At 51.8% G+C, this 13,232-nt stretch overlaps 1 protein-coding gene across 3 annotated transcripts in view; it reads left to right on the top strand.

Annotated features, from left to right (window-relative positions):
- GIT1 (G protein-coupled receptor kinase interacting ArfGAP 1) overlaps positions 1 to 13,232 on the top strand; it is a 67,735-nt gene that overhangs the window by 8,111 nt on the left and 46,392 nt on the right. For all 3 annotated transcript variants that reach the window (XM_015422038.1, XM_015422037.1, XM_015422036.1), the window contains exons 2-3: positions 11,008 to 11,141; positions 12,559 to 12,671. In XM_015422038.1, the coding sequence (XP_015277524.1) occupies positions 11,008 to 11,141; positions 12,559 to 12,671 (247 nt within the window). The remainder of the gene's footprint in view (positions 1 to 11,007; positions 11,142 to 12,558; positions 12,672 to 13,232) is intronic.

The following is a 13,232-nucleotide window of genomic DNA, read 5'->3' as shown; positions in this document are numbered from 1 at the left end:
CAAACTGCAGCAGTTCTTGTTCATCCACTCATTCAGCTACAGAGGTTTCGGCCCACTGACTTTCATGCGCATCGTCACATTCCAGAGGACTAGAACCTTGCTTTTAAGGGAAGGGAAAACTGAGCTTTGCACATTGTTTCCCCGCCCCTTGCATGCACACACATGCCTGCAGAATTGCCGCATGCCTTTTGTCTTGCCTGATAAAAAATGGTGACTTTGTGATATTGGGGGGGGGGAGTCTTAACTGATTAAAACTGGGAAAGCCTGTAGATTTCCTGTTAAGAGGGGAACCCTGCTTGTCACATGCAGGAGAAAATAAACCCCCAGGAAGCAAATGCTGCAGGCATTTATTATAATGTAAACTGACCGTTTTGAATACCAGTGGTGGCTTTTGTGTGTGTGTGTGTGGGGGGGTGCTTCTTATCTGTTTCAAACCTTGCGCTGATTGGCTGTCATCTTTGTCGTGGTGGCGTTTGAACGCCAATTCATGTTTGTCGAGCTGTTAATTTTTATGGCAATCTGTGTTAAAACATGCGTACAAAGTTATACTTTTGAGGAAGGGCAAGGAGCTGGGATGAATACAGAAATCCACCTCCCAACCACTGGGAACTTTGCTCCAGCTCTGTCTCCTGAGATTTCACTAGGTATTCCCTCTGCAACCATAGGGACTAGAAACTTGCTTCAAAAAAGGGGATCCCGATGTTCAGTTTTGCATATGTTGCCAAGTAAGAAAATGGTGCAAATTACAGAGCACGTGTCTCCCGAGTTGCGCACAAGTCAGTTCCTAAAGCAAAAACAAGGCACAGGAGTCTTGTGGCATCTTCAAGGCTGGCAGATTGACTAAAGCCGAAGCTTTTGGCAGACTCGCTAGAGCCCACTTGATCGGGTGCAGGATTGCGTCCCAAGGATGTGCTTTTGAAACCCTCGTGCCGCTTTAAATGTTAGGACCATGGCAAGGAAATGGCTAAGAATGTGTTTGTCATTATTGCTAGCAGAGCCATGGATTTAATTCCAGGTTGCTGACAATGGCTGGCCGGGCAACCTCTGCCTGCTCCTTCCCCCAGTTGGCAGATCCTGGCTTCAGGGAGGAACTCTTCTGCATACTTTTCCTTCCTGGAGCTGGCCAACTTTTCCTGTGTACCAGAAGGGTTAAGCTAACCATGTATATTATAAAAGTACAAAATTTATTAGGGTGTACACATATTAAAATATATTCGTGATACTTGTTTCCCAAGTATCAGACTAATAAAAGCATATCAAATACTAATAGTTGGGGGGGGAAAATTTAACCCGAATATATTTTAATATGTGTAAAGGTAAAGGTTCCTGGCCTGGATGAATCACAAGCGGCCTGGATGAATCACAAGCGGGAATTAAGATTGCTGGGGAAAAGATCAACAACCTCAGATATGCAGATGATACCACTCTAATGGCTGAAAGTGAAGAGGACCTAAAGAGCCTCTTGCTCAGAGTAAAAGAGGAGAGCGCAAAAGTGGGCTTGAAGCTCAACATCAAAAAAACTAAGATCATGGCATCCGGCCCCATCACTCCTTGGCAAATAGAAGGGGAAGTCGTGGAAGTAGTGACAGACTTCACGTTCCTGGGATCCCAGATCACCGCAGACTGTGACTGCAGCCATGAAATTAAAAGACGCCTGCTCCTTGGGAGGAAAGCGATGGCGAACCTAAACAGCATGATAAAAAGTAGAGACATCACCCTGCCAACAAAAGTCCGCATGGTCAAAGCAATGGTATTCCCAGTAGTCATGTATGGCTGCGAGAGTTGGACTATAAGGAAGGCCGAGCGGCGAAGAATAGATTCTTTTGAACTATGGTGCTGGAGAAGACTCTTGAGAGTCCCTTGGACTGCAAAAAGATCAAATCAGTCAATCCTAAAAGAAATCAACCTTGACTGTTCCCTGGAAGGCCAGATAATGAAACTGAAGCTCAAATACTTTGGCCACCAAATGAGAAGGGAGCACTCCCTGGAGAAGACCCTGATGCTGGGAAAGATTGAAGGTCAAAGAAGACGGGGACGGCAAAGGATGAGATGGTTAGACAGTGTCATCGATGCAACGAACATGAAATTGAGCCAACTTCAGAGGACGGCGGAAGACAGGAGGGCCTGGTGGGAGATGATCCATGGGGTCGCGAAGAGTCGGACTCGACTGTGCGACTGAACAACAACAAAAGGTTCCCTTGCTCGAAAGCCAGTCGAATCCGACTCTAGGGTTGCAGTGCTCATCTCTGTTTCAAAGCTGAAGAGCCAGTGCTGTCCGAAGACGTTTCTGTGGTCACGTGGCCGGCATTACTAAACACCAAGGCGCACGGAACGCTGTTACCTTCCCACCGAAGTGGTACCTACTTATCTACTTGCACTTTCTTGCTTTCGAACTGCTAGGTTGGCAGGAGCTGGAATTAGAGACGGAAGCTCACTCCGTCTTGCGGCACCCGGGTCTCGAACTGCTGAACTACTGACCTTCCACAGCCTGCAGTTCAGCATCTTAACCACTACACCCTAATAAATTTTGTACTTTTATAATATACATGGTTAGCTTAACCCTTCTGGTTTGCAGTGTTATCTTGGGTTGAATTTCCCCCCCCTTTCCCCCCAACTTTTCCTGTGTGCCACAGAGCAACGGCCGGATTACTTGTTTTCACAATACTCATTCTGAGAATCAGGTAATCAGATACGCAGCTCAGTGAGATCCAGAAGGAAAAAGTCACCTCCGAGCCAAGGGAGTCCCTTTCCGAATCCTTCCTCCATGTCCGGAAATGTGGACTCTGGGACCTGCAGAAGGTGGCTGTCTGTGTTGTCCTTGCAAATGCGGCCGAAGGTGGGGCGCACCCCCTCGAATCTCCTCCTCAGGAAGGGATTTCTGTTTGCGGTCCGAGGGATGTCGGGTGAGTCCTCGAGAGGTCTGCAGGGGGGATTTGTCATGAGTCTGTGATTTGGGGAGTTCATCTATTGGGGGTGGGAGCGAAGAACCTGGGTTTTCAGGCTACCGGAATCACAGAGGCCGGTGAGGAGGTGATGACCCAGTTTCCCAAAAGGAAGCTGCCTGACACTTAGGTGCCACCAGTCTCTGACCTAGAAGCCCAGGCGGGGATAGATGCACAAGCCGCTTCTTTGGCCAAGCCAGGGCACTGCTGGCAGGTTCTGTGGCTGAGCCCTGATGCGCTTGCGAGGGATGTTGGGGGCACGTCTGAGTGAGGCGGGCTGCAAACAGCCAGCGTGCTCGCTCTCTGCCCCCCTTTCTGCGTGGCTTTCCCTTCCTGTTGACCTTTGGGCTGCTCTCCATTGTCCAGCCATAAAAACAGCCTCCTGTCTGGCTGCCTGGCTCTCCTCCCCTGCATCCCACGGAGGGAGGCTGTGACCGGGGAAGGGCTCTTGGCCACTGGGGAGAGCATATTTCCTGTTTGCAGAAGGCCTCCGTCTCTTGGTCAAGAGGGCTAGCGTGGACGTTGACTAGGGTGGAGGGCTAGCGAAGACATTGGTGCTCCTCCACACATCAGTGGTTGCTGGGCTAGGCAGGCCTGTGGTCTGACTCAGAGCATGGGAAGATCGCGTGTCCGTATGAGGGGCAGGATATGTCTCCAGTACCAGGTAGTTTGCTTGTGCAAGTTCGTGGCCTCATGGAAGCCGTCTTGTACAAAAGCAAGTTGTCAGCTTGGGGAGCCGGCAGCCATTTCTGCCACGTGCTTTTCTCCCCCATCAGCTGTGTGTCGGATTTGCTCCACCTGGTTGCACGGCCCCTCCTGGGAAGGGACTCTGGAATGCAGTTGGGAAGAGGCGGCGCCATCTTCCTGAGCTCCTAACCACTGTCCGCTGGTCTGGATTCTTTCCGTGTACGGTCCTTTTCAGCGGGCGGTGTCGTCTGTGCCTTTGGGTGGTGCAGTGTCCGTAGGGGTGCTGCATTTTTACTGTGCTTTTCTGGCAACATGCTGTGTGTGTGTACATGCATGCCCAAGTATGATTGTGGCACACAGTGTCTTGCCTGTGCATAGTTGCGCTGTGTGCGTTTTGTTGCATTCTCTCCGTTCTGCCTTCAGAGGATAGATTATTCTGTATCAGACACACACTCTGCAGTGTCTTTCCACTCCCACCCACTGCACAATGACCCTGCCGGGGGGAAGGGCTTCTCCCACAGGTGTTGGCAAGCTGTTGGGGGGGGGGGTGCCTCAGTGGGTGGGAAAATGACTGTGGGGAGGGTTGGGGAGCTTGGGTTGGGAGGTGACTCACTCAGCAAGAATCTGGGCAGCTCATTCTATCGGGGAGAGGCCAGGCTAATGCTGCGTGCAGTGGGTGTGAAGCTGGGGTTCATGACAGTGCCGGGGTCTCTGGGCCAGGGTGGAGGAGATACGTGCAGGAGAGCCTGGCTGGGCCAGATGGAGCTTCGGTCTCATCCCAGAATTGTTGTATACAGGACTAGTAGTAGTGCCCGTTGTAAAATCTATACAATGAGCTCTAGAAAGATCTTAGCCTCGCCCTCCTCCTTTGCTGCCTTGTCCTCCATGGCTCCGGCCCCTGTCTGCTTGCAGCACTGCCATTGTTGGCCTCAGCCTCTTCACTGTCCACCCAGTGGAGCGTCCGGGCCATCCGTCAGCCCCCAGGACACTGAGTCTGAGACGCTGCCGGTTCTATGGGCTTGCAGCTCGCCCAGTGACCTGTACCCGGCCGTGGCCGATGACGGCCGCTGTGGCGTCACCATGGTCAGCATCGGTGGCTCCGCCATGGTCGGCCTCAGCCTTCTCACCCTCCGCCCACCAGAGCGTCTGTCCCATCTGTTGCCTCACACCACACTGAGCACGAGACACTGGCCGCGGCTTCTGTGGGCGGGACTTGCAACGCAGCCAGTGGATTGGCACACCCTCGAAGTGACAGGTCAGGGAGCCAACTGATTTGGGAGCGCATGGAATGTTCAGCAAAGTGCCACCCCAAAACACAATTGTATATAAGGAGAGATGGGAATGCAGCGGTTTTAGTCCGGAGTTTCATATTCAGCCCCTCCTATTCAGAGGTAGACTGCCTCTGAACATGGAAGTAATTCCCGAGGAGCAACCGCGTGTGATCCCTTTGCAGCAAAAATAAGTCCTGTGGAATCCTAAAGGCTCTTCAAGCTTTATTCCATGCCCTAAAAGCCTCTTCTTCTGAAGTGGGCTCTAGTCTATGAAAATTTAAACTTGATTTTTGTCTTAACTCTTTGAGTTCCGTGTAGCTATCATGGTCAAAAGACCTCTCCGGGAAGTTGTCTAATCCCTTTTCAAAATGCACTCTCCAGCCCCTCCCAAGATCCAAGTTAGTTGCCGTCGCTACATCCTGTGGCAGTGAGTTCCAAAGATGGATTAGACTCCAGTAGAAATTGACCAGGGCTGGAAAAGCTTTGGGGCCTGAGTCCGGAGGCACTGGCGAGGCTTTGTGAGGAACACAAGGAGTTGTGGGTCAGGAGTGAGAGGCCATCCTTGGCCAGCCCTGCCCTGTGAGTTGAAGGTACTTGTGTCAGCTAAGCTGCCATGAGTAGGGTGAGCCGTTCTAATTGTTATGCATTCCTTCCCATGCACTTAATTGCTTCACAGCTGCAACGCTTATCTGTAAAGAGTTACTGGAGGAATGTGGTGTCTACCTTTGGTGGCATCGTTCTGGTTCCCAGCTTTGCTACCGTTATAGACTCTTCCCGTCTCCCGCGCGCGAGAGCCCATCTAATTGGGTAATGCTTGGGGGGGCGCATACGAATGCCCTATATCCTATTATGCGCATAGGTAGTCCGCCATTCCTAACAGTGTTCGTGTTATTGCATCTATGGCTTTTCAATAAAAGTAAAACCTTCCTGGAAGCGTGTACTTCATTGTTTTGCTGTGGATCCTGACAACTTGCAGCGTGCCTGTGGATGAGCGAGGGGGCAGTGGTCTAGGGTTCTCAGTGCCCTGTTTTGACCTCTGGAGCTGTGGGGCAGCGAGCCCTCCTCTGTAGGCCCTGATCGGAGGGGTGGGGCCGTGTGCCACCCATCGGTTGCCAGGAGCCCAGCTCTCTGCTGGCCAAGTGGCATTTTACCACTCAGTGTCTGGTCTCAAATGTGCCTTTGTTCTGCCAGCGTGAAACAAAAGGTCCCTAGTGCCGCTTGCGGGGGGGGGGGGGGAGCTGGCGAAGTGGGCTGGGCCAGGCCTTTCAGAGTGGGGCACGTGATCCGTCCAAGGGAACCCTGAGAGATTCCAGAGCGATGTAACAGCACCCCGTTCTAGCCACAACTTGCCGGACAAGACACGGTGGGGCTACTGCGTGATTTAAAGAAAGAGAGACAGAAAGCGGTGCCAGGGTTCAGCCGGCCTGGCAGTCATGTCTGATGGTCCAAAATCTGTTCTTCTCTTCTATGGTAAAGGTAAAGGTTCCCTTGCTCGAAAGCCAGTCGAATCCGACTCTAGGGTTGCGGTGCTCATCTCCGTTTCAAAGCCGAAGAGCCAGCGCTGTCCGAAGAAGTTTCCGTGGTCACGTGGCCGGCATGACTAAACACCAAGGCGCACGGAACGCTGTTCCCTTCCCACCGAAGCGGTCCCTATTTATCTACTTGCAATTTCTTGCTTTCGAACTGCTAGGTTGGCAGGAGCTGGAACTAGAGTAGGGTTGCCAAGTCCTGCAAACTCACCGGCGGGGGAGGCTCCGATGGGTCCGGGAGCTGGCTCCGGATGCGCGCGCACCGCCAGCACGTCAACGGAAGTGACGTGCGACGTCGCTCACGTTGGGGGTGTGACCCAAAACCTATGGTTCCCCCCCAGCGATCTGGGCCACGCCCCCAACGCGAGCGACGTGGCGACGCAGCTTTGGGGGGCGGAGTCCCCCCCGGGGCCCGATTCCACCGGAAATTGGGCCTCATAAGGGGGTTTCCCCGCCCCCCGCCCCCACTTGGCAGCCCTAAACTAGAGACGGGAGCTCACCCCGCCATGCGGCACACTCGGGTCTCGAATTGCTGAACTACCGACCTTCCACAGCCTGCAGTTCTGCGTCTTAACCACTTGAGCCACTGCAGCTCCCTTTCTTCTTCCTCTTCTCTCTTTCTCTCTTCTACCCCCCCCCCAAATCCCATTTAAAGGATATTCTGCACATGCTTTTGAGGTGCGTTCCCCATGGGATGATTTCTGGCGTTCTGCAGCCATACCCCAGGTGAAGGGCAGTTAGGAAGTCAGGATTTGGGGCAGAGCCCAGAAGGCACGGAGGAACCTCTTTACTGGGTGTGTGCGCGTGCAGTTTATTTGGGGAGGTAAAATAGGGGAGGCCATAATCAATGCTCCCTCTAAGCTGTGGAGCCCTGTGAGCAAAAATTCTACTTTGTGAGCAACCGGCCTTAAAGCTGTGAGCGAGCGAGTTGGCTACTGCATCAATTAGTGTGCTCTGGAGCCCTCCTTCCTGAGCTGAGACAAAAACATGTGAGCCGGAGGCTAGAAAACTGTGAGCTAGCTCACACTCACTCAGCTGAGAGGGAATGCTGGCCATAACCAGGATGGCCTGATCTCGCCAGATCTCGGAAGCTAAGCAGGGTCGGCCCTGGCTAGTGTTTGGACGGGAGGCCACCGAGGGCATCCAGGGTCACTACAAAGAGGCCGGACACGACAAAGCACCTCTGAACCTCTCTTGTCTTGGAAGCCCTACAGCAGTGATGGCGAACCTTTCAGAGACCGAGTGCCCAAACTGCGACCCAAAACCCACTTACTTATCGCAAAGTGCCAACACGGCCATTTAACCTGAATACCGAGGTTTTACTTTAGAAAAAACAACCCCTACATTAACTTAAGGTGATCCAAACAAAGTAAGGAAAGCAATCCCAAAGGCTTTCATTGACTTAAAATTATTTGGCAGAGAATTCGACACTTGAATGATGGTCTGGGCCTGGCTGGGGCGATGGCACGCGTGCCCACAGAGAGGGCTCTGAGTGCCACCTCTGGCACCCGTGCCATAGGTTCGCCACCACTGCCCTACAGGGTCTCACCATAAGTCAGCTGCGGTTTGACAGCAAAGGCTCTGTGTGTGTGTGTGTGTGTGTGTGTGTGTCTGTGTGTAGCAGTGTTCCCTCTAAGCTGAGTTAGTGCGAGCTAGCTCACAGTTCTTTCGTCTCCGGCTCACACACTTTTGTCTCTGCTCAGGAAGGGATGGCTCCAGAGCAAACTGATTTGTGCAGCAGCCCAATCGCTCTCTCACGACTTCGGTGCCAGTCACTCACAAAGTAGAATTTTTGCTCGCGAGACTCCACAGCTTAGAGGGAGCACTGGTGTATAGACGGTGCACATTGTGGCGCCCTGCCAGGGGATGGGGAAAGGAAGGGGCGAGCTTTTGTGGATTTCCGTGCCTCCCCAGAGAGGTGGGTGCCAAGCTGGGAATAGCTCTCTGCGTGGGAGGTTTCTGCTCTGGGGAAGGAGGGTGTGAAGACAGTACGGCACGACACTCTCGGGTGGTGGGGGCCGGCTGGGACAGGCGGATGCTGGGGGGGGGAAGGGTCCCCACGAGCAGTCGCAGTTTGTTCGCTCTTTTCCGTTGCACATTCACGCTCACACACTTACCTCCCTAAAAAGCCTGGCTGCAGAAGGCTGCTGTGTTCTGTTAATCTATTGTTCAGAAATTGTTTTCCCAAAGAGAAGAGCTGCCAAGGTCAGAAGGCGGCCTGCAGTTCCCTGTAGAGGCTGAAGTTCATGGGGTGACTCTCCGACTAGCAAGGCGACTCTCTGTGTAATCAGTTGCTGCTTCAGATGTTTCTAATATCTGGTTTGAGGTTCCCTTTTTGAGCTTTGTGGGAAGGATGCTTCGGTGTCACTTGAATTGAATTAAGTGAATAGCTGAACGGTATTGAGTTAATTGTTTAGTAAGTAGGATTTCTAGCTATAGGACCATCCAACCAATTGGAAATAGCTATTGCGATTGTTATTATTGATTAGATTTAGACTAGATTGATAGGAAAATTGGGAAGAATTGCAGGGAGGGCAGGGTATAAATGTGATGATGATGATGATTATTATTATTATTAATAATAATAATAATTCTAAAACAAGAGGTTCAGGTAGTGACACCCGCCTCCTTGCTGTACCCTGTCTCTGTTCTGAAATACGTCTGGATCGCCCTCTTTTATTACATAGTCTGCGTTTCACCACAGTGGAGACCCGAAGCAGCTGGTTTCATTTCCCTTTCCTCCCTTTTATCCTCACAACAACCCTGCCAGGTAGGTTAGGCCGAGAGTGTGTGGCTGGACCCAGTGAGCTTCCATGGCAGAGTTGGGATTCAAACCTGGGTTCATCAGATCCCAGTCTGACACTTCAAGCCCTACACCTTGCTGGCTCTTGTACTTAGTATGTTTTCTTGTGGACCTCGGCCTTCTGTGATTGACTTTCCCACCTGAGCAGCTGGAGTATTTCTGAACATTCTGTGAACCTTGTAATAGCTCAACTGGTACTTTATGAAGTTCGGAGACAGGCCACGATCAGAGAGGGGGAAACGCTCTGGCTACTCTTTCCTGGAGATGATAGGACTGTGTCAGGGCTGTTTCACTTCTGACCTCCCATGTAGAGGAGGAAGCGATCCTTGGTTTAATGCGCACCTTCTCCGTACAAAACTTCCATGCTTGTAGATAACCAGCAGGTGGGGCGGAAAGCAAAGACAGAAATTGCTCTCCATGACATGCTAATTTTCTGTGCGCAGGGAAAGTTTTTGGGGATATCTCCCCCCCCCCCCGGCTGCCTGAAGTCATACAGTTCTTAAGTCCCCTAGGAAAACTAGGATTCACACTTGAAGTCTTCCTTCCTTGTGTGTTTGCTTCCTTGGGCATTTTCACTGTTTGCTGTTCTCTTCCTCTCTCTTCGCTCCCACACTTGCTCCTGAGAAAATGCCCCTTGTCCCTTTGGGGAGTCGGCTGAAGGGAGAGCGAGTGTTTACTGCTGCTTTAGCTGGACAGAGCAGTGTTGGTGATCTTGGCCTTACACCCTTCGCCACCTCAGATCATTGACGGAGATGTAGGGAGGTCACGGAATGCTCATAAACATTCTGACAGATGAGGATCAGCTTCTGTGCTTGTGGCCTAAGAACTGGAGGTTGGGGGGAGAGAACCCCCCAATTTCTAATGTTTAATGTGCTGTGGCTAATCAGCACACAGTTTCCATCTCACAGTGCTGGGGGGCGGGGTGTCCCTAGCTACTAATAGAACCCTCTTACTGTATCTAGAGAGACTTGGGAATCTCCTTAGTAACCAGGCAAGGGAACAAGGGGGATCGGCTTGCCTGGTTGATTGTGTGGTAGAAGCTATTGAGGGTACCAAGAGCCTTTTGACAGAAGTTTGCCTCCGTTTCGTGGGGAGGGTAGGGGGGTGTTGTCCTAAGCAATGTTCCCTCTAAGCTGTGGAGTCTTGTGAGCAAAAATTCTGCTTTGTGAGCTCCTGGCGTTAAAGTTGTGAGCCAGCGATTTGGCTACTGCATCAATTAGTTTGCTCTGGAGCCCGCCTTCCTGAGCTAAGGCAAAAATGTGTGAGCCGGAGGCCAGAAAAATGTGAGCTAACTCACACTAACTCAGCTTAGGGGGAACATTGGTCCTAAGAACAAGGTGATGGCAGCCAGTCGACCTCAAGGCAGCCATGTTTCCTTGCCTGTGGGCCTGGACAGGGGCTCCGTCCTCCCCACAGTCTGTGCTTGAGTAGGGTTGCACCTGGGATGGGAATTTGCTATGGCTTGGTCTTGGGGAATGTGAGGCGGTGACCACGCACAGTGTATTTCTCTGTCCATTGAGAATGTGCAAAGAAATTGCATATCACTGGGATTTTAGGAGGCAGGAACCTCTGTGGCGGCATGGATTTCCAGAAATGTATAATTCCAAAATTGGCTCGTGGTGGCAGTACGGAATGTTCACAAACAGTCGTCATGGCTTGAGAGGAAAGGGATGCCGTTGTTAGCTGCTGAGCGTGAACCTGTACGACTTGCACTTTGGAGGGTGATGGGTGCCTTTCTCTCTCCCCCCCCCCTCACAATTCTGCTCTCCCTACAGACCCCGGCTGGGCATCCATCAACCGTGGCGTGCTGGTTTGCGACGAGTGTTGCAGCGTCCACCGCAGCCTGGGGCGCCACATATCCATCGTCAAGCACCTCCGGCACAGCCCCTGGTCTGCAACACTTCTGCAGGTGGGTGAGGGACCCTTCTAGGGATGGGCACATGGTGAGGGAGGCGCCGGCTGTTGCATACAAAGACCCTCACATCTGCAAGAGTGCTCCTCCCCCTTGTGTTCCTTTGCCACAGCTTCGCTTAATAGTTACGCTTTGTCCAGATGACAGGTTTGTTCCAAACTTCTGCAATCCTAGTCCTATCACACTGCTTATTAGACGCATCATCCTATTGGTTGCATTTTTAACGGGTTTTTTTGGGAGTGAGTGAGTGTGTGTGTATGTGTGTGCCTGGAAGTCATGGTTGATTTCTGGCAACCCCTCGTGGGCCTTGGATGTTTCAGAGAGGTGGCTTGCTGTTGCCTGCCTCTGCGTCCCAAGTCCTGGTATTCCTTGGAGGTCTCCCATCCAAGTACTTGCCAAGGTCGGCCCTGCTTAGCTTCCGAGGTCTGACGAGATCAGGCTTGCCTGGGCTATCCAGGTCAGGATGTCCTATTGGATGCATTGATTTACATTCTGTAATCCGTCTCGGGTCTCACTGAGAAAGGTGGACTGTAAATAACATAAAATCACAGTAGGAGTTGCCAGAGGTCACCATGACTTCCAGGCACAGGCACACGCGCACAACTGCACAGGCACATACACACAAATGCAAAAACACCAAAAATGAAAAAGAACAGGATCCTACTGTAATGAGCTGACATCTTGAAAGCCGAGGGAGAAACTGGGAGAGGAATGGTGGGAGGAATGGTGCGCATGCACAAATGCAGAGTTTGTTTCTTCTCTGTGTATCTACCAAGGAGTGCAGGATGGCATACATATTCCATTTTATAATCACAACAGCCCTATAAGGTAGGCTAAGCTAAGGAGGAGTGATGGCCTTAAGGTCACTCGGGGAGATTCAAGGATGAGGTGGGATTTCATTGTGGGTCGCTGCTGTCCTGGCTGGCGTAGTGGTTAGGAGTGTGGATTCTAACCTGGGAGAACTGGGTTTGATTCTGCACTCCTCCACATGCAGCCAGCTGGGTGACCTTGGATCAGTCACAAGTTCTCTCTGAGCTGTTCTCTCAAGGGCAGCTCTCGAGAGAGCTCTCTCAGCCCTGCCTACCTCACAGGGTGTCTGTTGTGGGGAGATTGTAAGCCGCTCTGAGACCCCTTCGGGTAGTGAAGGGCGGGGTATAAATCCAATCTCTTCTTCTACTCTGAGGATGCCCTCCTGCATTGTGTCAACTGGAGATGAGGAGGGAGGCTCACAGCTTCTCGGAAGAGGGGTCTGGGAGTGGAGAGAAGGCCATGCAGTTGCTTGGAGCAGGGTGGGAGATCGTGCAGGTGACAGAGGCGGAGGGATGAAGTGTTCAGGCCCCGGTCCTCTCGCTGGTGCTGCCGGCCGAAGGTTGTCCTCCTCTTCCTTCATTCTTTCTCTCTGTCCTTTCCCCAGATGGTGCACACTCTTGCCAGCAATGGTGCCAACTCTATATGGGAACACTCGCTCCTTGATCCGGCGCAAGTCCAGAGCGGGAGGCGCAAGGCGAACCCCCAAGACAAAGTTCAGTGAGTATCGGCGGGTAGGAATAGAGTCAGGGCGGAGGGGAAATGGGCATTCTACTTACCTGGAGTTTTCCAGGGGGTCGGGGCACCCCAAGTCAGAGATGAAGCTGAAGCTCTGGTGTTTTGCTCATCAATGGAGCTTGCAGTTTTCTCAATGGGACGAATAGTCCTCCTTACACAAGGATTAGAAATCGTTATGTTGCTGTTTGGTGAGAATTCTCAGTCTTTGTCTTACAAGCAGACACCGCCGATGTCTTATTTTCTTTCTTTTGACACCAGCGTAAGATCTGTTGACAGTGTTTGAAGCAAAGCGAGCTCAGAGGTCCGACTTCTACAGGAGTCCTGCAGTCAATAACCTGTTTTAAAACACTTGGGAAGTTTTAAATTCTGGGAAATGCTTTTCTACACGAGCCGCTGTTAAAACCGTGGGCAGGGCAATTTTTATATCAAGTACCATGTTCACAAAGCAAAGATGGATCCAGGCGTTCGTTCAGTTCTTGGGAGGGGACTGACCTTCTGTGGCCCAAGGAAAAGGTGAATTTGATCCTACCATTTGAAAAAAAG

Source organism: Gekko japonicus, unplaced genomic scaffold (assembly GCF_001447785.1).
Source record: "Gekko japonicus isolate JY-2015 unplaced genomic scaffold, Gekko_japonicus_V1.1 scaffold182, whole genome shotgun sequence".
NCBI classification, from domain to species: domain Eukaryota; kingdom Metazoa; phylum Chordata; class Lepidosauria; order Squamata; family Gekkonidae; genus Gekko; species Gekko japonicus.
This window is presented reverse-complemented; position numbering and strand designations above follow the sequence as displayed.